General features: G+C 37.7%; 1 protein-coding gene across 7 annotated transcripts in view; it reads right to left on the bottom strand.

Annotated features, from left to right (window-relative positions):
- Window positions 1–3,674: 3,674 nt before the first annotated feature.
- The window catches only part of AGTPBP1 (ATP/GTP binding carboxypeptidase 1), a 149,934-nt gene continuing 128,979 nt past the window's right edge, over window positions 3,675–24,629 (bottom strand). For 4 of the 7 annotated variants that reach the window (XM_019750135.3, XM_019750132.3, XM_019750131.3 and 1 more), the window contains one exon: window positions 10,312–11,052. In XM_019750135.3, coding sequence (XP_019605694.3) covers window positions 10,875–11,052 — 178 coding nt within the window. In that variant the 3' untranslated portion in view covers window positions 10,312–10,874. The other 3 variants (XR_012495819.2, XM_074330623.2, XM_019750134.3) reach the window with 3 other exon arrangements.

The following is a 24,629-nucleotide window of genomic DNA, read 5'->3' as shown; positions in this document are numbered from 1 at the left end:
ACTGTCAACCATTGTCCCCTCTGGGCTCCTGGGGTAGGCTACAGCAGGCATGGCTCAGAGGGAGGGTAGGTCCCACTTCTGAGGGCTCCTAGCGGGCTTGTTATCCAGGGACAGCCAGTGCCCAGAAGGAGCTGGCGCTTATATACAAACTCATCCCCAAGAAAGGGGTTGAAAGGCAAGCCTATGAAACCCAATTGGTTGTTGGATCAGAAAGTGAAATCAGGGGTTTATACCCTTCCAATCATCTTCTATCTTTCTAAAATATAAAGCTAATCCCGTCACTTACTTGCTTAAAACCCATCTGTAGCTCCCTAGTGACCTCTGGATACAAATTCCTTAGCATAGCTTACAAGTCCCTTCATGACCAGAGTCCCACTTCCCTCTCCTCACCTACCCACCTCCAGCCTCTGCTTATCTTGTTCCCTCTGCCTGGGATACCCAGCCCCCTTGCCCACTCTCACTGCCTACACTCCCCCACTGTCAACGTCCCTCTCCACGGTTCATAATCCCAGCATTCTTTAGGATCCAGATGGTCCCACATCACCACCCCCTTCCAGAGGCCCACTTTGGGATTCGCTGTTAGTTCCCTTGTGCCGCCTGGGCAGCTCCCCCTTCTCCTGGCATCATGTTCTGTCCGGCATGATTGTAGTTTACTGAAACCAGGCCTATCTCCTCCATGGGACGCCAAGTTCCTTGAGGATAAGGACCACATCTTACTCACCTTTGCATTCCTCTCACCTACTCTGGTGCCCTGCACATCAGTAACTGATTAAGTTTGACAAATGAGTGAATGTATGTTCTCAATTAAAAGTGGCCAAGCTCATAGGCATTTCTTCCATATGTCTCAAACCCAAGGGTAGCTGGCATTTCTACTCCAAGAATAACAGATCAATTAAATCACTGAGGAACTATTATAGAAAACGTTTTTTCTTTTTTGATAGATCTACAAATAGAAAGTACAACTTCTAAACAACAAAATAGGAACATCAAACATAAAGCTTTGAAAAAGAAAAAAAAAGTCCTGTGGTACCTGGCTACAATTCTGAAATATTATCAAACTTTTAACCAGTATTTGGGCAATAAACGGACATTTTGTGCCTCTCAAAATACAAAATGTACCAGCATAACCGCGAACCAATGATCAGACAACCAGTGTCACTGAAAAATCCATTATCAAATCCCATTTGCCCAGATTTCTCATTTCACAGGAGCTATCATCTTGCTGCTCTCCTGTGCTACCACTTAAAAGCCTCATTATTAGGCATAGGGAGTGCACATTTGGATGGGTAGAGTGTTTGCAATTATATTTTAAGGTGCTTCCCAAAGCTATAAAGTCAAAGCTATAAATGGCAAGATGGGCGATGTAACTGTCAACAGAGTACAAAACATGTCTGAAATTAGAGTCCATTCTGCTCAGCCTTAAAGGATGTGCCAACAGAAGAGTAAACATCAAAAAGGATCTGACAGGGGGTTCAAGAGCAGAGTCAGAAAGCTGGGTAGCCTCAGGCAAGTCACTTAACCTCTGTGGGACTGAATTTCTTCATCTGAAAAAGAGTAGGACTCAGTAACCTCTGAGAGCCTTTTTAGCACTAAAGATTCCATGGGAGGACAAATTCTGAAATACTGACTAGAATGAAATGGAGTCAAAAGAGCCACCACTCACAGAGTTATGCAATTTATTGAGCAGTTATTTTGTGCCGGGCTTTGTGCTTGACACCGTACAAATTTGGGTCTCTAGAACCTCACAAACTAGGATAGCAATATTTCAGGAATTAGTTAAATGGATATTAAATCCTCCACCCAATACGATCTAATTCTTAATTAGAAAAGTAGATCCATGAAAGGGCATTCTCGGCCCCATAGGTTATTAAAATCAGATTCCACTTACACAATGTGAGTGACCTCTCAAGCCCACACCAGACCTCTCAAGCTGGGACATCCAACCAAACAAGCCTACTGTGGAGCTGGAGAACATATAGGTGGTGCTGAGAATGGGGGAGGTCAAAGATTAGAATCATCATTCGGAAGACCTATGGTGAACTTACACCTCTGGGTGTTACATCTGTCCCCTGTAAATTCCTAGACAGGTAGCTCTGATGTGAGGTGAGGGCTATTTAAATATTAACATACCAAAGCACTAAAGGAAAAGTCTTGCTCTGCTACGTCTAGCTTTTACCCGTTTGTCTTCCAGCATGGACCTGTAACACGACACAATTTTTGAAACAACTTTCCACTTCTCTAAGCCTGTAAAAATAAGTTTCATTGTTCCTGTACAAATTGACATTTGTATACAATGCGAAACTTCAGTTCTTTGGGCCTGGGGCTGGCTGGCTCTGCGAGTCACAGGGCTGTCACCACCTGCTGTTTCAAGCCTCCCATTCATGGGAGATTCTTGTTAAAAAATGATTAAAGAAGACAAATTAGGTGATACATACTTTAACACTTCATGAAGAGTATAGTCTCCATTCTGAGAACTGCAAAATGGGACTGAAGGCAGGAAGCTTTTATAGCATAAAGAATAAGGAACAAGGGGATGGCCGGATGGCTCAGTTGGTTACAGCACGAGCTCTCGACTACAAGGTTGCTGGCTCAATTCCCACATAGGATGCCTGGAAAAACACACTGTTCACCAATATTCCCCAATAAAAATTAAAAAAAAAAAAAAAAGAAGAAGAAGGAACAAGGAAGAGACAGAAAATACCTGATTGGCTGGGGCAAGAGGAACAAGGAAGTAAGTATAGAGTCCCCAGAGTTGGCTTGGTGTTTGCAGATTGATTGACTGCATATACTGCATTTCTGGTCCAGCTGAGCATTTATTTATAGGGATACAAAGTTTCAGTTCACTGACATGGCACCCAGGCAGTAATGGCTCCATCGTGGGCCTAAAGATTTATTCCAACATTTCCTACACCCCAGGTTCCACTCACAGATGGTATCTGTGGGTCGATCAAGAATTATTACTCATTAGAATCCATGGCTGGTCCCATACACAGCCCCCTGCACTACCTGTTCAGTACACCCCAGGAAGGTGCCTAAGGGGTAACGGGACACGCTGTAAAGTATGGCACTTATCCCGCGAGGGAACACTCACAATCTGACTTTATTACTTAGTGGTTTCTCATCATATTGATCATCTAGATTATAAACAAATAGCATAGATTTTTATTTTAGACCCATACATTTGGTTTTATTTTCTTTAGTCCATGAACCTTTTCCTAATTAACCACGTTGTCTTTATTTCAATCAGTTCTGCTTCTGTTTCTTCTCCTTATAACAACAATGAAAGGTTTATGGCGGGTATAACTGGACTATATAGTGGCTGAACTGCTGCTACCTGAATTCCAGCATTCTCACCCATAAGGAGGCATGTGATGGGGGACAGAACATAGAGCTACTCCTGAGAAGTTAAATGTGATGGAACAGAAGGCCATCCTGCTACACTTTCTCAGTTAGTGAGGGTCCTGAGCTTGGACTGAATGTTCCACTGTACCTGCTCCTTGGGGGTGACAAGCAAAACGGCAGGCCCATACCTGTAAGCCCATTGTGGAAAACATACTGGCCCTGAAGTGTGCTCCCTGGGGAGATACTGTGGAATCTGAATGACAACTTTGTAAAACCTCTAATGGTAGTTATCTCAGTAGCCACTTTCCTGTTTGTCTTGAATAAGAATCAGCTGAGTTCTCCAACATTTATTAGCTGTGTGACCTTTAGCAAGTTAAGTTTCCACATCTGTAAAACGGGGGTGATATCTATCATGGGTTTGTGAAGATTAAATAGGCACATACAAATAAAGCACACACATCAGTGCCGGTAGCATAGTAGGCCCACTGTAAGTGCTAGCCTTTCTTATCATCATAGCGAGTCATGGTTTTATTCACTCTAAGTATTGAACAGATTGGCATGCTTTGGAGTGGTCTGACTAAAAAGTTTAGTAAGTTTGATGGGCTTACCTGTAATATACAGTGAAACTCCCCAAATCACATTATCTAGAAGTAAAGCCATGCAGGATCCTAGCGCTCTCTTCCTTGTTTAGCTGGGTATACTACACAAACCCTATAAATTATCCACCATAGATGTCTTCTGCAAGGCAGGAAAGAGTACACCTTGTCAAAATGGTTATAGTGGTAGTTACCCAGCTTTCCAGTTCATAGCTACTGCACTCTCACCCACAGAATTACAGAACTTTGAAACGATACAGCTAAGTTTCATCAACCAATGCTTTAAAAAGTCTATAAAAATTTGCCAATAACTTGCTCATAAACGAATACAAACTTGGAGTGTTTAGGTCATCTTATTCTTGTTCTGTATTATAAAAAGGTTATATTCCTCTAAAATTAAATCTAGACCAACAGGTAATTGTGGGCTTATTTCTAACTCTCACTTCGTGACCCTATCAGTTAGTGCTAATGAAGCTACAGAATAAAGTATCTTCTCAGTGAAAACATCAATTCTTTAAAGAAAAATGAAGCAATAATTTACTTTAAGCCTGTGAGACACAGGTACTTTAGGTATGTTAGACAATATTCTTTTCCCTTACCATCATAGATAGAAAAGCAGATTTTCCAAGACTTACCAGAAATCAGAAAATACAAAATGGCTTGTACTAAACTATTACCAATTTTTGTTAAACATAAAGTAAAAAGACTCAAAAATCTCTTCCCTTTTAAAAAAAAATATAAAATAGTTCGAAACAAAAACTGGATGTACCACTTTTCTCCTAACCATCCACAAAAATACTGAGTTGGAAATTATGAGAATCATTCCATGGGCTAAAAGAGAAAATGTTTCCATTGAGATTGTTTTCATAAAGCATCCAGGAGAGTGCTTAACACACACTAGATAGTCAGGTTTAGCTCTCCCCTCCTCCTTCGGGACCCTATGGCATGTAGTGATAAAACAGTTGCATATTTTTGCAATTATCATCAGACTATTTATACAAGGCTAACTGGGCTGGCTCACTCGCAGAGATGGCACAGGCCACCGTTTAGCTGCATGCGAGAGGAAGCAGATTTGTTAGAGGAGGGGTCCAAGGTTCGGGTCTGAGCCTCACCTCTGCTACACACTAGCAAGTCCAGGTTAAGTCAGATGGCCTCTCAAGCCTCCCTCAGATTCCTCACAAATTAGGTAGAAATGCCAATGATATCTATTTATTACTAGTGTTTTCAAGACGTTCAAAGAAGATAACTTTTAGGAAAGCACTTCTTAAACTTTAAAGGGCTGTTTAAATGCTCCTTATCAATCTTGTGTGGATAAAAGGCATGGATTTGCAGTTCCAATCAGTGGGTGGATGGAAATAGCTTTAAAATGGATAGCTGTAATACCCAAACTTCACCCCATTGTATTTGCCCAATGCTCTAATTGATGTAACTCGTAACTCAACAAAGGGGTCTCTGATTCCTCTCAGCTAGCTTCCATGTTGTTCCGATGCCTCGTGAAAGAGGTCCTCACTTTCCACATTAATATTGCACGATATTAGAGTCCTTCACTACTACTAGGTAATTTTCAAGGTGCTGAAAAGGCAGTACTTGGGACAATATTATCTCTGAAACCACCGATGAGCTTCATGACTGGAAGAAATAATCCCTGAGTTTCGAGTGGGCAATGACAAAAATATGGTTCATTTCTAGCCCAGTAAACTTTTCCTGTAGGTGGAAAATAAAAATTAGTTTATCAGACATGTCTGAGTAGACATCTGCTGTTTTTGCCTTCTCAGTGTCTCTCTAGGTAAAATAACTTGTCTTTCTTTTAACTTCTCTCAGGATGTGTGCTTTGGGTGGAATCACCTCTTCAGGGATGGACACTAAGGCTGTTAGTTTTTCAGATAGGTTTCAGACATACACACCTGTGTAACAGACATACCTTTTCCAGTAACAAAAATCCAGTTAAATAGCTTAAACCATGAAGGCAACTTGTAAGTCCATATAGCTGACGCGACAGGTTTCACACACAGCTTGATTTGGGGCGCAAAGGATAAAAGGGCCGGAGGTCTCTCAGTGCCATGGCTCTGTTCCTTCGATGTTGCCTGGTGTCAGGAGTGCTCTCCTCTCAGGGCTGCGTGACAGCCACCAGCGACTACACCCTCCCGTACCAAGGAGGGGTCTCTGCTTTAGCATTACTGTAGAAAGTGCTGACGTTCATTCTTCTTGCATTGGCTTGGATCATGTGCTGGCCCTATACTAGCGGGCAGAGCAAGCTGACTGGCTCCGCTCAGGTCACGTGCTCCACATCTGAAGTTGGTGAACTCAGAGCACACAGTTCTTGAAACACTGGTTAGGGCGAAGGGGAGAATGACTGTTTGGGAGGCAACCATAAGTGTCTACTCTGTTCTGTTAAGTGATCTGGATTTTAGCATATGTGACAGTGGTTTAGTTTTCGATGTTTTCATCTTGTGTAGCTCTTCAGTAGTTATGGATTGGATACCCCTCTCTCTACAATAAATACAAATTATAATCCTTTAGCTTTTGAAAATTATGTTTTTATATGACATTATCCAATTGAGTCATTCTGTTCAAGTGCCCACATTCTGAAAGAAAAAGAAAACGAAATGTCAAACATTTCCAAGAATTAAAATGAGGAAAACAGAAGGAAGAAACCAATCATATAGATGATATGATGAATGAAAAAAATAAATAACAAAGTTATGACATGATAAATAGAGTACATAACTTGACTTTAGTAAATATTTAGCACTGGACATGAAAATAAATTTCCAGTCTTAAAAATCCCTACTTAATTATACCTTCAGCTAGAGAAAAAGCTTACAGAGAAGCCAATCTGTTTTCAAAGGTACAGGCGTTACTTTTATGTATTAAACTCCAGTCTTTTCTATTTTAACTTTCAATGAGCATCTTTGCCTTTTATAGTTTCTTCACATTTGTTATTTGTCATTTACATGACTTAAACGTCCATTTGAAATGTTAATTACTCTGACCAGCTTTTTTGCTATTGCTCACCTGTTATTTACTTGGCACGCGATTGATGTCATGAGAGGGATCGCATAGGCCACTATTTTAATATTACAAAAGCAAAGCTTTCTTAGTATTTGCAGCAACATCTTTTTAGTACGTTCAAGTTGTGTGCACTGACCAATAGAAGGGTGCCAACATCAATGTCCACTTCACAGGGATTTGTGAGTATAAATGCACCTACAGGAGACCACTTCAGTACTCGCTAGTGCCAACCACATCCTGGACTCCAAAATATCACTCTGACTGTCCTGCATGATGCCTCAAAGGCCACCATAAAAGGGCCACTCATTTGGATTTAGGCACTGCATATTTAGCAACCTCAAACTGAAAAAACAGTTTAATGATTCAATGCCCCCAACAACCAGTCAAGCTCTGAAGAAGTAGTAAGATGTTAATAAAAGGGGCCTGAAGGCTTATGAGATAGAGTGGGAAGCAATAGGCCTAAGTTAATGTTCAGCATCTAGAAAGAGAAGGGCACTAAGGGCAGACTTCCCATTGGCCAGTGTCAACCCAGTATATAGGTAAGTAAAAGTGCTCGGTAAGTATCATTCCAGCGAAAAACAACTGAAATGTGACAGTTCAAGAACTAAACTTTCAAAACATTAATTCTCATTAAAAAAATGAGGCTTTCTTCTGAGTTTCCTTTTTTTCCTATGCAGGAATTTAAATACATTTTTTTTTTTAACCGGAGAAATATTTACTCAACATTAATAACATTCTATTGTGTAAAGCAGAACAGTCTTTCAATTCAAATATTGCTTCAATAGGTTTTTTTCCTAATGGGGAGAACTAGGTTTATAGACAGCTACTAAACTCTCACTAAAATAAGAGAAAAATTCACTGATTTCCCGTTAATATTTTATGATGTTTTAAGTACATATAGGAAAACAAAAGGATTTATAAAGATACATTTATCGTTTCATTACTGTCATTTATTTCTGGATCATGCACAAAAACAATTCCATCAGTACATTTATTGTATTATCCATTTCAGTGCTCATAATAAAATGGTCATCTTAATTTGGGTATTTGAAATTTAGAAGTATGGCATTCATTGTTGTTAGTACACTATCTGAAGTGGAACTCCAGGTTACTTATTTGTAATTAGGATTCAATGTCCATGTTTCCAAATAGCACACAAAAACTGGAAAAAGAGGCAAAGTCTGATTAATGGAGGACAATCTTGTATTCAAACAACAGTGTGACTGCAATGAAGGAAAAGCCCACTTGAACCATAGGTTTCTGCATCCTGCCTTGCCGGAATAAATTTCACAAACTCAACAGAGACCTCGAGCTTTTAAAACATTCCTTACTCTTTGGGGACAGGCAAAGGGCAGCATTTCCTTTTATGATAAGTATGTGAGGCTAGTTATTAGGAGAGCTGGGCTAACACCCTGGCTCTGCCCGAGTGACCCTGTGACTCTGTGTGTTTATTTTCTTGATTCTACAAGTTAGTTTGATCTAACTCATCTCTGGTGCCAATTTCCAATTCATAGGTCCTCTGATTTTTAGGAAACTGTGATGCTGAAAGAAAACATCAGATCATACCAGTGGTTCTCATAGTGTGGTTCCTGCAGCATCACCACCTGAGATCTTTAAGAAATGTAAATTTGGGGGGCACTCCCCAGATCTACATAATTAGTAATCTCTGTTTTGAGAAACAAATCCTCCAGGTGATTCTGAAGCAAATTATACAGTTTTGAGAACCAGTGGGTTAGGCTAAAACTACATTTAAGAAATTCATAGTTCTAAACACAAGGTAAATTAAATCTAAACTCCATCCTTAGACTCAGTTTATCAGCTACACTTTAATTTTTAGGCTTATGGCACTGAAGTCATCTAAATCATTCTTTGAAAACCCTGAAAAGACACAGACACATGGGTAAATTTAGGTCAATTTTAGTCCATGAAACTTAGTTTTTCCCCTATTTAGGGAAGTTAGAATTTTAAATTATTTTTCCAAAGCTACCAGTATTTATTATTTAAGAAAAAAATCATTTCCTAACCATGAAGACTTTCTCTTTAATCCTGTCTATAATTATTTAGTAAAAGGCATATTCAGGTTTGTAACATGCTAAAAGATGAACTTCATCAATATAAAATATTGTAACACTACATAGTAAGGGATTTTTACACTGCTAACATAATCAAGTTTTAAGTTATTCTGCACATTATAGTAACTTTAGCTGCTTTTCATAATGACTACCTTGCTTTTTAATTTCTAATGTTATAAGAACCAAGAAAAATTCACAACATGCACATAGTGGCTCCATAATCTACTCTCTGAATAAATTATAATTAAATATTGTAATTATTTTATATATAAAATATATTAAAATAAATTACTTTACAATTATAAATTATTAGATAAACTATTAAATAAATAATACTTTACCTTGCTAAAATATCCTAATCTCTCTTAAATTAGGTCACCACATACTAAGATGTCTTCTTCAACTTCATAATCTGTTTAGTCTTTATTTTCTGAGAGTAATAAGAATTAGGCTATTTAGAGAAAAAGACCTCTTTGTCAATTGCCTCATGCTATGTTTTTAAACATGGTTCCCATGACACCAAAAAGAAGCTACACTGCAGATGAAATACCTCAAATAATACAATGAAAATCATTGATTTGGAAAATGCAAAAATCTGAAATATACTTTTATCATTTCTTTCCATTACAGGTTTCTTTAAAAATTAAAAAATCGAATCAGGAATAAGCAAGGATAATGTGCCAAAAACTAAGCACCTGAGTCCTGGCAATAATCTGTTAACGAGCTATCCTTTTGGATTTGTTTTGTTACAACAGAGATTTAGTTCTTAAAGCGCTTATCCAAAGTCACTGGACTTGTTTTATTTTATTTGAATACAAAGCTATTCCTGCAGCAGACAGCTTAAATTTGGGAAGATGTCACTACAAGAAATGGCTTCAATTCACTGCAGTCATCTATTACTCAGATACTAGTATCAACATGCCCTAAATAAGTTCACTTCAGTAAGTCTAACAGTACAGCTCAGAAAATGCTAAATAAGCTTATATTCAAATACAAGTTTAACATTGGATCACCTCCTCGCTGCATTTTTAAAGCTTAAACTGACTGCAGTGATAAACTTTAGGTGTACCCATGAGACACAATTTTGGACAAAAGAGCTGTTCAAATACATCTTTTATGATAGGTAGAGGTATGCCTATACTATAAAAAACAACACTGGTAAATTAAGCATTTTTTTTTTTTTTACATATCTTTATCAACGTGTTCAGATGTTGGATTTTTATAATATTTTCACAAAGATTCCATAAACCAAGAATCTGAACTGGTTAAAAAGAATGAAGAAATGAATGCAACATTTAATATAGTTTTTATTTGTTTAATTTTGGTAAATGTAGAATGTAATGATTTCAAGGCAAACTCTGGATTATTTCAGTCACAACAGTTAACATGATTCTGAAGAACAGTCTTATCTTCACTACCTACCCAACCCCACACAGACACATCTATAGAAACCCATGTACATATATATTATTTTTCAAAAACTCAGAATTTTCAACAACTCTGGGGGGGGGGGGGATTTCGATTTTATATTCTCACACACTTCAAAAGTATCCATTTGATGCAGAATATAACCATAAGGAGATAAAAAAGCCATGCAATGATACTCAGGTTTTTAAATAAATCCAATACTTGATAATTCAATGTTATATAAAGTGCATTAAATAGCTAAAATAAAACAGCGCCAATTTTATCATGAATTAATAACACATTTATTGTCTTAAAACCAAAGAGGCCCAAATTTCTTTTTGTCTTTCTGAGTCAGCTCTCTATAAATTCATCTCTCAAACTTCCTGTGTAACAACCACCAAGATATTTCATTTCATCTTTCTATTTACAAGAGATGGCAGAGGGCTCAAGGTAGGTATGTTCTTGATGATTCAGAGTCAGAAAGTACTTCTTCTTGAGCAGAAGGTTCATAATCTCCTACATGTTCAGCCAATTCAATATCTAACTCATCATTACTTTCTGCACTGTAATCAACTTCTTCAAGGAATCGAGGTTCATCTTCATCCAAAACATAAGTGGTAGGGCTGTAGCCAAAGCACACAGAACAGACAAGACTTCATTAGATTTTAAGGTTCTGATTTAAGCGTATTTGACCATACTGGATTAACCTTGATTTCAATATAATAAAAGTAGTTGGGTTAACTTTAAAGGTATTGTCCAAATGAACAAGTTAAGAGATTTGTAATAGTTAAAACCTCTTTGCATTGAGAATAAAGGGTGAAATGCTAAGTTTGAACTGTATTACAAAGCGTGCCAATATACATCCTACAATTAGGTAGCAACAAGAAATAATAGGCTCTTTCATTAGGTTACTTCTTTGAAGGATTTCACCAATTTGCAGGCTTAAAGGTTCTATTTTAATCACTGTAAATCAGGCAACTGATATTTTCACTAGGCTTTATAAGAAAGTGTGTCTTTAATCAGTTCCTCCAGTAATGTACTGACACTGCTTATTCCAAGTCTATAAAGTGATTATTTGCCATAAAAACAGCCCATATACCCATCCTCACAGTTTCTATCGGTCAAAAATAAAAATGAAAAACAAGTGAATACTCCACACTCAGATTAATTACTTTCCCTTGGGACACAGAGCAAGATATTTGCTTAAAAGCACTAAGTGCTTCTAAATATTTCATTAGGTAGGTTGTTTGGGATTAAGACAACCTTTCCACTAGGGTAACATATTCATTCCTCAAAAAATAAGTGTGTTCTGATTCCTCCCCATTTGGGAGATCTCTCTCTCTCTCTCTCTCTCTCTCTCTCTCTCTCTCTCTCTCTCTCTCTCCTTTCTCTCCCCCCCCCCACACACCACACACACACACACTCAAAAATCCACTATAGTAACATTTCGATGTCTCCATTTTGTGACCAAGACTATCTTAATTTCATAGAGATGTATGTTTGTTTATATCGCACCTGCTTCCGAAAGGATTTCCCATAGCTGATGCAATTAAAAGCTATAAAATCAGACAATAAAAAGGGAACAATAATCTGTTATAATGAGCAGAGAAGCAGATGTCATTAGGCACCTAACATGAAAGAATTCCTGCAATTGCATATTAAATTCGGTTCAAATATCTGGATGTTTTGGTGAGAAAGACAAGTTAATGGATTATATGGTTCTAATTTTCTGAGAAGAGAAAGCAAAAACCCTTTCTCCAGAATTGTTTTAATTTTGCACATTCAAGAAAATAGAAAAGTATATTGCAAAACCATCTTGGTCTTATATATATATATAGCAAACTTCCTCTTACAAGTTCTGAGCTTGTACTAGGATAGAGTAATCCTGATAAATCAAGCTGAGTGGCTTGGAGGATTGTGTGAGACTGCAATATACCTCACACTCGCAAGAACAAGTTCACTGCTTTCAATCATGTGATTAAAATATTTACCATGACTCTGATGTCTTTAGGAAAACAAAGTTAGATAGAAAGAAAAAATTATTTGCCTTTCGAAATGACAATTGTTCTTTCTTTCCTTTAAAAAACAATTAATTAATTTCTCCTTCTTGACCTTGGTATTTCAAATTCTCAGTGTGGCAGGTGGTTCTAAGAATAGATAGAAGACTAGCTGAAGCAAAGGACGGGGAAAGAGAAGTGAGGAGAGAAAGCATGAAAAGACCGATCCCTTGCCACATATTTGCTTGTTTTCTTCCAGGAGACTTTCATAACAAGAAATGATCACGGAAATGCAAGGAAGGAGAAAGTTGCTCAAAAGCCATGAAGTATACACTGATACAGGGGCTGGGGAAACCAATCAGGACTGTAGAGCTGACGCCACCGTAAGAAGGCCTGTACAGTGGTCAGTGCCGTGTAGATGCCCAGCCGCATCTGGGCTCTCCCAATAGGTAGGAAGAGCACAAACTCCATGTGCTGCATGGGAGGGCGGGCAGGCATTGTTCAGGTGATCTATGGACAGCACAATTACACACACACACACTCTCTCTCTCTCTCCCTCTCTCCCCACTAACACCAAGGAAAATAACACTGACATAAATGAAACTGGTTGCAGGAAGCCCAGCCACTACACTGGGGTTAGAACAGGGACCTGGTTCTACGTGGGAAGCTGGATACTAGGAAATTAACCAGTCTGAACTAAGGAAAGTAGGATTTCAAGAAAAAGCCTAGTCTTATAAGCTGCAAGTCAATGAGGAAACAGAAGGAGAGAAGTATAATTTAGGAGCAACAAAGATGCCCTAGATCAAGCCACAAAAGCTCCTAGACAGCAAGGAGTCTAGGATGAATGCTGGTATCGTATCAGATGCTGAAAAGCACTTTCACGACGAGAAGCACAACCTGGAAGGCAAGCTCTTGGAAACTTAAAAGAAATTCCATAAGGAGTGTTCAGGGCTCTGGATTCAGATGATCATTTGATCCGTTCAGTGCCTGACCTCGGCTCAGTCACAGGCTGACTATGACATGAACTCCACCTTCTGGCATCACCCATCCTTATACCCAGGAGTGGCCCAGCTTCAGACTTTCATTCCACTCCTGTCACCCATCCTGGCCCTGATATTTGACTCGTGTTTCTGCAGATGCTAACAAAGCCACGTTCCTTCCTAGCCTGTAGGTGAAGCACATTGAGTACATCCATCCAGCAATGGGGATGTGGCCAACAATGCGAACGTTTCTGTTCAGGGCTGGGCGTGGGGGCAGGAGAGGCGAGATGGGAGAGGAGAGAGCCCGGCAGATCTCGGGTTAAGGAGCGAGGGGAACACTGAGACAGAGGAAAGGTAAGGAAGAAGATTACACTCAACACTCCACTGAAAGCAGCCTTCTGATTGCTATTCCTGTTGCCACTTTCCAGTGCATTTTTTTCTAGATTTCCGACACCTCTCTTGTGATCTGCTTCATTCGCCTCTGTTTCTTCTCAGTATTAATCAAGTGCTCTTCATCCTCTGTGCGTGCCTCAAAAACAGGTGCCTACCAAAAGGCTCTAACTGTTCTTCAGACATGCATGCCCTCTTCGAGTGGTTTTAATTTACATCCTGATCATTTCCAATTCCAAATTTCTGGCCCCGACTTCTCCCTTCAACTTCTCCTGTGTTCGCATGAACTTGCTAATATACCCACATGGCTCGCTCACGTGCACCTCGAACGTAGCATGGTCACAACTGAACTCATTGTTCTCCCCCCCAAACCTGCTCCTCTTGTAGTTTTTCTCAGTACCATTCACTCAGTGAGTCATAAAACCCAAATTCTCGGCCAACAAGTCCTGCCAATGATTTCCAGACTATTCCTTGCCTCACCTTTACAAGCCTTCACTGAAAGTCTTTCCTTTGCTTAGGACATAGTTCCTACCTTTCTTCTCCTAACTACTCATGTTTCTTTTAAACTGCAGCTCAGGCGCATCTTCAGACAGTCTTCCTTTTTTAAAGCCCATCTTGGGATAAGAGCCCTTTCTCTATATTCCCTCTGCACCCTGCACAAACATTTTATCTGATCATTTCTCACATGCAGTTGAAACTGGCTACTTGTGGGCCTGCCTTCTCAGTACTAAAATCATAAGCATCTTAAAGTAAGGAACCAACTTACCCATCTTCTTAGTACCACCTGTCAGGTCCCAGATGAGCCTGACACATTTAGGCCCTAAACAAATGTTTGCTGAGCTCTTTATGAGAAGCCACGAGGTCCACAAGATAATCAAGTTTCCTATTACCTCCCCCCACTGATTTTACTTTAGTAAAAACATTTAAGGCACAAGACCAATCATAGCAATTCAGCTTTACTTTTATTAGTAATTCCAACATGTTTTAAGCACTTTACAACAGAAAATTACTTCACACACATCATCGCATAATAACCTTCACTTAAGAGAGAGACTTTGTGATTTGCCCTAGTTATATGAAATAATTAATCCCTTTCCATCAGCAGATAGGAATTCAAGTGTTATTTCAATCACAAGAAAAGAATGTCTAATCAGTATCGAATTATTTCCCATCATTATTACTTTATTTTCCCACCACTATCTTCCTCATTCTTCTCATTTCTTCACATAAGTTTACTCCTTTTGCCCCGTTTTTGCTTACTTCTTTAATAGCTGCCTCAACATCCTTCTGTTTTGGACTTTAATTCTTAGGATAAAGATGAATAAGCCAAAACCAATTCAGTAAGAAATGCTTCATTCTAAAAGAGAATAGCATTTTGGTCCAAAAACAAATCCTCCTCATGCTGCTTCAAGAAAAATATCAACACCTTCCCCCAAAGGGCCTTCTCACAGGATGAAAGCTTTGAAATCCTCTGCTGTATGGTGTCATTATGATGCAGAAAAGGTTTATAATTCCCACTGATCTCCAAAGGTAGCAAAAAATTCTGCTTCATTCAGATTCAAAGTTTCCTGGTTATCCTTACATTAAACTATTAAGCACTGCACAGAATTAAACCTAAAAAATTCATCATCTTCCTCAATGTATACCTGTCTACTTCCATTAGAGCTGACTGGACATCCAGGACATCAGAATGCAGTTCTTCAGCTGTGTTACCTAGACAAGCATGAAAGAAACGCACTATATGCGGAGTCAGGAATTCTGGGTCTGTGCCTCTACCCTACTGACCAGCTGCGTGACCTTCGGCAAGTCACTTACTCTCTCCAGGCACCGGTTTTCTCAAGTGTAAAGCCGAGAGAACAATCTAAGCCCTACCTCACAAAAGTTGTTTGGCTCAAATTAGGTAGTAAATGTGAAAGTAGTTATAAATTCTTAGGCTGTACAAATATAAAATGTTATTATGACATTAATAAAACCTACCTTGTTATGGGAAAAAAGGAAATCAATCTTTCTCAATTCCTACAGAGCCCAGATCGTGAGCTTCCCCAGGCCAACAGGACTAGAAATACTGCCTTACCTTTGTAATTCAGTCCTTCCTTACCCTCGTACTCTGCTATAATTAGAGACTAACCTACCTGTTTTAAGGCAGCACAATAAAGATATCTTGGGGGAGAATATCTGAAACTGATGCACACAGAAAAATATTCCATTGCCCAAATTATCAGCAATTTGTGACTTGCTGATTGTGTCATTCTTGTGCTGAAATGTCAGGTCTGAAGTGAAAGAAAATGTCTATCTGCACAAATATTAGAGAATATTTTATTTATATAATGTCTCCTATCTTGTAAGAGATATGGCATCTACTATATATCACAAAGCAAACAAGATTATCCATAGAAAATACAAGGGACAATTTCTGTCCGTCTTAAGTGACCACAGCATACACACGAGTACTTGCACATACGTGCACATGTGCACACACAGACATTCAGAGTTAGTGTACACAACATCTAACAAGAGAATAATCTATTTGGGGAAAGAAAGTAGCTAATTTACTGATACTTTGTTGGGGAAAAAAAGTATAACTAAGCTGACTTTGGGAAACAGTTAAACTCATTAAACTCCAACTTACTTTACTATTGATCTAAAAACATTCCTTGACATAATGAGAGGATTAAATGGTTAAATTCACAAATAGTGCAGGAGAGCTTCAAAATCTGAAACCATTCCTTTTTAGAATTTTTGCTTCGTCACTTGGATGATACCAGATATAATGAAAGTACAGGGGAGTTTTGGAGTGGAATTCCAAAACTGGATGGAATTCCTGGGTCTGCTGGGAATTACTAGATGGATAATCTTGGGTAAATTCATCTCTGAGCCTCGGTTTACACACATGCGTAAAGGGGTTGCAGTACTCTCTGTCTCTGATTATTCTCAGTAGAACACTAGAATCCCTGAAATAATAATCAAACTTAAAAATTCAGAATGGGCAGGTGTGCCAGGGGTTGCAACACCACTCCAGGTTCAGTGATTTGCTGGGAAGACTTACAGGATTCAGCACACAGTTGTATTCATAGTTATGACTTATTACAGTGAAAGGATACAAAGTAAAATCAACCAAGAGAAAAGGTACGTGGGGCAAAGTCCAGAGGAAACCAAGGCCAGGCAAGGAGCTGCTAAGAGGCAGAGAAGTCATCAGAGATTTCAGCAATTTCAAAGGATTGCAGGCAAAAATTGGAGATCAGAGTTCAGTTTCCTGAAAGAAGGAAGTTGCAGAGATGTGACTCCAATAGATTTCCCCTAGAAGCATTTGACAAAATCTTAAAATACGCAGTACAAGAGGCTGAGAAACAAAGCAGAAAGCAGCAAAACAAACAAAACTGAAAATAAACACAGGCTTTTTGGCTGTCTTGCGGTGCTGAGGAAAGAAGCCCTAGGCCTTCAATTATGACCCTGGAGGGCTATAACCTAGAAAGGGGGAAGCGGTGAACCAAGGGTTAAACAAGTTCCACAAGTTTTGCAAACCTACCTCAAGTCAGCTAGGGCCCTCACTGGATTGGGGTGATCTGCCCTACTCTACTGCCTGCCAAAGGATAGAATGAATCGTCTTTGAAGGAATATGTATTCTTCCTTATTCTGATATACTGTGTTCTTAAAGTCTCAAATAGACACTTATCTGAGAAGAATAATTTCATTCTTCCAAGAGGCTACCAAGACTATAACACATAAATATCTATAAATATATGTGGTCAGCAAATTCCTTGTAGAGCTAAGTCTTGGAGACTAACAATTATTAACTTAATACCTATCTATATCTCAAGGATAAGGAGCATTTCCTTCTCTTAAGATAAGTCACAATGCTTTCATCATAACCTAATCTGGCCTGAGGTCCTGAAGTGCTCACATAAATCCCAAACTTATACAATAGCATTTCAATGATTTTGCACAAAAACACAAATGGTTCATTTTTAGTTATAAGCAATTATGATTTCAAGTAGATTGGAAGTTGTGATATGATCTTCAATTACATGGCATGATTTAGCTGCCTAGAAAACATTACAATAGCAATTATAGCTGTAAGAATTTTCTACATAGTAGCAATAAATGACTCTCAGAAATGCAAACCAAAGTCGAGTATGTGCATCACAGCCATCAAAAAGGAAGATCTTTTAAGATTAGCTTGATTAAATGATAAACTGTAGATTAAAAATAGAGCACATTAATACCAGTAAGCTTTACTATATAGCTAGGTATTAGACACTGCTGTTAACATTTGTCACAAATGATCTATACTGACAGATACTCTCTCCTTGACCAAATTTAAGTCAGGTTCCTTTGAATCCTCTTGCTAACTAGGCCCTGACCTTGGGCTCTGTCCTTAGTCCAGTGGCTCTGCCTTTTTAACTACAGTTTCAGCTATAATCCTGCAGAGTCAGTTTATTGAAAATCCCCCACTCTCAATATCCAATCACCCTGGCCTGCTTTCAGCAAAAATTATGTCAAGTCAGTTTAGCCTGCATCTCTCTTACCTCCCAATGTTTCCTCTCAGTAATTTTCGATCCACCAATCCCCCAGTCTACTCCTTGACTATAAACTTCCATTTTTCCTTACTGTATTCAGAGGTGAGCCCAACCTCTCTCCCCTACTGCAAAACCCCATGTAGTTCTGCGAAATAAAGTCCACCTTTCCATTAATTAACAAGTATGATGAATAACTTTTTCTTTAACAAACAATATTAATTTAATTTTAAAGACAAAAAGTTCTTACATATTTATAAATAAACATTAGCTTCACATAAAGAAAGTACAGAAAATATAGAGTTTAATATTTCATTCTAGTATTAGTAGCCTGTAGCAATCAGTGTTTTTGTTATACTTTACCAATAACTTCAAGGCAGTCTCTCTTATAATGCTAGGGAGGGGGTGGAGGCTTTAACCAAGGAACATGATGATGGTAACTGGTCCAGAGACCTGCACTCATTCCCTATACATTATTAGAAATGTACATTCCTAACACCTTTATCAAAATATATCAAATTAGATTTTTTTAAAGTATTGACATAAAATAGAACTAATGCTAAGCATATTTTAAAGACCCTCCCTAGCTTAAGTCCTATTTACTTTGTCAGTAGTGTTAGGAACCATTTCTCATCAAATTTTTTAATGTTCATGCTGTATGCACAAAAAGGAATTAAGTATTGATATATGCTACAACATGGATGAACCTCAAAAGCAAGCAAAGTGAAAGAAGCCAGACACAAAAGGTCACACATTGTACAATTCCATTTATTTGAAATATCCAGAACAGGTAAGTCTGAGAAACATAAAGCAGACTAGTGGTTGCCAGGGGCAGCATGTGACTGCTTAATGAGTAAAAGGGTCTCTTTTGAGGGGGATAAAAGAAGTTGTGGAACTAGATAGAGGTGATGGATGGTTGCACAATATTGTGATGCACTAAAATGCCATTATATTGTTCAGTTTAAAATAGTTAATTTATGCTATGTGAATTTCATCTCAATTACAAAAACAAGTCCAAATAATATTTGATTATAAGACAGTAATTAGGCTTCATTTAAACATGTGCATATTTTTTATTACGATAAGACATTGTATAGTTTGATATTTTTCAACTTTACTATAATCTTTTAAACATACTCTAACTTCAAATATTTCTTTCATATGCTTAATATAATAAAATTCAGTCACCACTGCAATACCGTAATGAGAAGTACTGTTAAATGTTTTATCAGTTCTCAAATCTTTTTAAATGAGAGTGACTGAGCAGACAGTTCAGGTAACAGGTAAAATAAAAACACTTTAGCTAAGTACAAAAATATATAGCTGTAAGTTTTCAAATGAGTTCTACCAATATTCTCGGCTTTGACCTAAGAGCAGCACACTTCCTAGGAAAGACAAACTGCACACTTAGTGTTGTTATTAGATGGACTTATACAACAAATTATACAATAAAAACGACTGGGTAAAATTAAAATGATTTATGTGTGGTAATTTCCAATGAATGCCCTGGTATGTAAAACATAATTAATTGTCTGCCACAGGCTTCATTGAAAAGCAAGTTCTATAACTTCTGGTAAACACAGTTTACCAGGATCTCAAAAGATACTAATGTGACAGTAAAATAGCTTTTTAAAAAGGATAAACCATAAAGAAAAGAAAATTGGAGACGAGATATAACAGCAAAAAAGAGATGTCGGCAAAATGTTCCTGGAAGATAGAAGAAGATGGATGAAACTAACGGACTTGAGTTCCAACTTCCTTCATTTTATTAAGTAGCTACAGTAGGGGAAGCCAAGGAAAAATATATGCTGATTTGCATTACAAAGTCCCAGTAAAGTTCAGGAATTGGAGATACTGGTTATCAGGGTGTAATTAAAAACAGAAGAATTTGTTAAAAGGTTTTATAAAGAGCAGTCAGATACCCTTCCTTCAGATGCCCTTCCTCAAGCCACCCCCTAGTTCAGAGAGATGAAAAGTTGCCTTTCTAAAGACTTTTATCAGAGAGGCTATTCACTTAGAGACAAAAGACAGAAAGAGATGGAAGTTGAGGAGAGTAAGTGAAAGTCTGCTCAAAAGTAAGTCTTGCTGGGCTCCCCAAATGCTAGTTATTGGACTTATGGCCATGGGCAGTATTTCTCAATTGTTTAAAAATCACCAGCCCCTCCCCCCGCCACAGGAGTGTTTTTAGACATTTTTTCTTAATTAACTACAATTAAGAATTAAAAAGATAAATTTCACATCAGATTAGACACACTCTAAGAGGGCATGGCTGAATTAAAAGTCGGTTTAAAAAAACATCCAGAAGAAAGCACAGAGACAACAGAATAGAAACTTATTCACAAGAGTAAAAGACACAGAGGATATAGTGAAAAGGTCAAACTTAAATGTAAATGTAGTCCCAGAAATAAGGAGAAATGGGAAATTTGATGAGATAATGGCTAAGAATTTCCCCAAATTGATAGAAGACACCAAGTCACACATTTAAAAAACCTTGTGAACTCCAAGCAAAATAAATAAAATCACATCTATGTAAAACCCCTAAAAACCAAAGACTAAAAGAAATTCATAAAAGCAACTTAGCCTTAAAAGATAGATCACCTTCAAAAGGGCAACAATTGATTGATCCCTAACTTGACAACTCAACAATGGAAGACTAAAGACAACAGAATGATCTCTTCAATGAGCTGACAGAGAATAAACATTTCCTAGATTATCTACCCAGCAAAAATATCCCTCAAAAATGAAGGCAAAGACTTAACAGTATTCTTTGAACAAAAGAAAAATGACCTCAGACAAAAACAAATGTAGGAGGAAAAGGAGGAGGAGGGCAGTAAATGTATGGCAAGATCCAATGACTGCATAAAACAGCAACAATGTCTGCAAAGTTTAAAATACCCATAGTATACTCATAAAATGTCTGACAATAGCTGCACTTATTGAGAGGGAATTCGATGGAGTTAACATGTTCTAAGGATCCTACATTGTTTAAGAAAAGATCAAAGTACAAATTTATATTGAGTTTGACAAACTGAGAATAAAGTAACACCAAGAATCCATTAAAAGAAATAAAGAGCATAAAACCAATATAAATCTAAAATCAATCTAAAACCTATCAATCTGAAAGATGGCAAAACAAACATACCAACAAACACCACAGGGCAAGTGGAACAAATAGAAAGCAAACAATAAGCTTGCAGATTTAAATCTAAATATGTCAATAATTACAATAAATGTAAATGAACTAAATATTTCAATTTATAAAAAATTTTTATAAAAACAACTGTAGAAGAAATATTTGAATATAAAGGAGACAGAAAGGTTAAAAATAAAAACCAAATAAAAAGTAAGTTACAGCTTATATACATAGTAATAGCAACATGGTTTAAAAATCTGTCAGCTTTTTAATATAAAGTTTTACATTTAGAAGTTTTAAGCTTTCCAAGTAAGATAATTTTACAGATCAGTAGTTTTTAAGCTTTGTTCAACTTATAATTGATTTTCAGATTTCCATTGTCAGTTAAAAACTAATCTTTCACTGAATGAAGCAATTGTATATATACTAAATGACTGGGAACTTAATTTTCATAATTATCATGGATTTACTTTGAATAAGTCTCTTACCTTTTTTCTTAGTGTATTTAAACAAACTCAGATGCTATGTGCTGAATACCTGCCAGTTAACCATGTTGTGAAGACTAATTATTTGACATCTAATTTTAAATGAGTTACTGATTACCTTGACAAAGGCATTTAATATCTATTATTCTTGGTGCGATTATTCCATGCTTACTTGATATAAATTGCCTATAAATGAAAATAAATTAGCTCACAACAAAAAGATACTCTATCTTGGGAAATATTTAAAACCAAGGAGGATAAAATTTAATTAAGGGCTAATGTGTGGAATAAAACCATCCACATTGAACAGAAGTAAAAATTTGGCAGGGAAGATGGGTTTGAAAGATTTTTTAAAGTCAACTCACTGAAAAACATAAATGGGAGAACTCATTAAATTGCTTTCTCAGTTTCACATTAGGACCAAGAAACAGAAAATTATCAAGAACAAAGAAAGGATCCAGAAGAGCGCAGACAATAAGAGAAAAGGACAAAGGACAGGAGATAATTTTAGTAGAAGTAAGTGGTTTCCTAGTTCCATCTCTAATACTACCATTTGCCCTTTTCACTCAAACGTGGAAATGTGGCTTCCCCTGCTTCTGAGTCCATATTCAATCATCTCCACTGCGACCTAATTCTATCTCCTCAAACAATCATTGCCCCATTATCTTATCTGAGTTCTCATCCTCCTCTCAAACATGAATGATTCCAAATAGTTCCCTCAGGTTTTCTTGCCTCTATCTCCACAGTGTCAATCAAATCTATACACTAGTTTCAGGTAGCATACCCTTTACCCAGTGGCTTCAAAACTCCCAACTGCCTAAAGGAAAAGTCTAATGTCCTTGCACTGGTATTTAGGGCACCGTAAGACACCTCCACCCCCGCCCGCCATATAGCAATCTAATCCAACTGAATTTCTAAATCTGATATAGCAACCTACCACTTCTTCTTCAACTCAATATGTGACTGACACTATGCAAGGCACGGCGGCTGGCACACCAGACAGTGTTGAAGGGCATAGATATGGTCCCTGAGGTTAAGAAGGGGTTAGCTCGGCAGCTGTCAGTGAAAGGCTTCTCTTAAAACTTGGTTTAGAAAAGTACATGTTTTGTGATTCCTGCTATCCCTGCTCTAAACAGAGAGTGATGATACATAAAATATAAAAAAGGAAAACAACAAAGAAACAGATGCATATAGAAACAAGATAAAAATCACCTTGGGCCAGAAAGAGAATAGAATCACAAAAACAGGTTATGGGCCCCCTGAACTCCAGACCCAACCAACAGCAAGCAGCAAGAGCTCCTTCAAAGCAACAGGGAGACCTAAAGGTGCCTAGAGGCAGGAACTACACCCGGACACATGAGGATCCAGCAGCTGGAGTGAGGTTTCCCACTTTAGAAAAGAGGGTAAAAAAATAAGGCTGAGACTTCTACCTAAGGCTAAAGATTTAAAGTTGCTACTAAGAAAGACGGAGACAGACTATCACAGCCAGAAGCCTCATAATGAACTTAATGACTTGTCCAGCAAAATCCCCAGTATCATGAAGGATGGGAAGTTGGAAATGCTAATATGAGACTAATATAATGCTAGTATAAACTAATGTAAGCTTGGATCGGAGTCTTGAGAGGGTCAGGTAGAAGCAATCACAAAATCATTACGAAGTTAAAGGGAGGGACTTTAAAGGGCTGGTGGGGGAAGGCAACCCTCCCTCAAAATGAGCCTGCAAACTACAAAACTCATGAGAAACTGTGGATGAATTTACCAACATAATAAAATTAATGGCACAATCTACAAGTGACTTTGAAAGTGTTTAGGGTCTTCAAAGAAGGAAAGAATAATAACCATAAGAATAAGTAAGAAATCATGAAATAAAAACATGCAGAAACAAAAAAGAACCAACAGATGTGAAATACATAGATTTTAAAATAGAAACCTCCCAGGCGAGGAACTCTGGACTGGAAACAATTGAATAGTTAGTGAATTATAAAATGCTACTGAAGAATCTACCTAGACTGTAGCAGAGACAGAAAATATGAAAAAGTAGTTAAGAGATGTGCCTGGAGAACAGATTGAGAAGCTCCCATACAGGAATTCTAGAAGAACAGAATAAAGGAAATGATAAAGCAGCCATTTTAAAGACAAAATGGTTGAGAACTTTTCATAATTGAAGACAAGTCCTCAAGTTAAAAATTGCATGTAAGTGTCAAGCAAGGTCTATTATTTTAAAAATACCACTCCTAAACACAATGCACTGAAACTGAATAGCACTGAGTGGAAGGACAAAATCTTACAGAAGTGGAGGCATTGACATTAGGTAGAGGAAAAAGCAAATGCAAAGACCCTGGGAAAATAAAGAGATATGTGTGTGTGTTTGAGAACAGTACTGCTCAAGGTGTGGTCCACAAATTCCGTGCTACTTGCCCACAATGACAAAAGTATACAAGTTAAAATGAAGAGTTCAGAAACTTTTATAACATAAAGATTATGTCTGCTGAATCTCATAACTAAAACTTGGAGCTTATATTTGTATTCTTTGGGGTCCCCTCTTCCATTTTTATTGTATTTTTATTCCAGTATCAATCCAAAACAAACTGAAAAATAAAAACTGGTCCTTTGACATAGCTAGTTTTGAAGCTCTGTTCTAAAAAGTGAAAGATGGTTAGTGCAGTTGGAATGGTTAAGGATACAGAGTGAGAGTAGGAGA

Source organism: Rhinolophus sinicus, chromosome 16 (genome assembly GCF_057876585.1).
Source record: "Rhinolophus sinicus isolate RSI-liver-muscle chromosome 16, RSI-T2T, whole genome shotgun sequence".
In the NCBI taxonomy this organism is placed as follows: Eukaryota; Metazoa; Chordata; class Mammalia; order Chiroptera; family Rhinolophidae; genus Rhinolophus; species Rhinolophus sinicus.
Note: the sequence above shows the minus strand (reverse complement) of the source record. Positions and strands in the feature narration are given on the sequence as shown.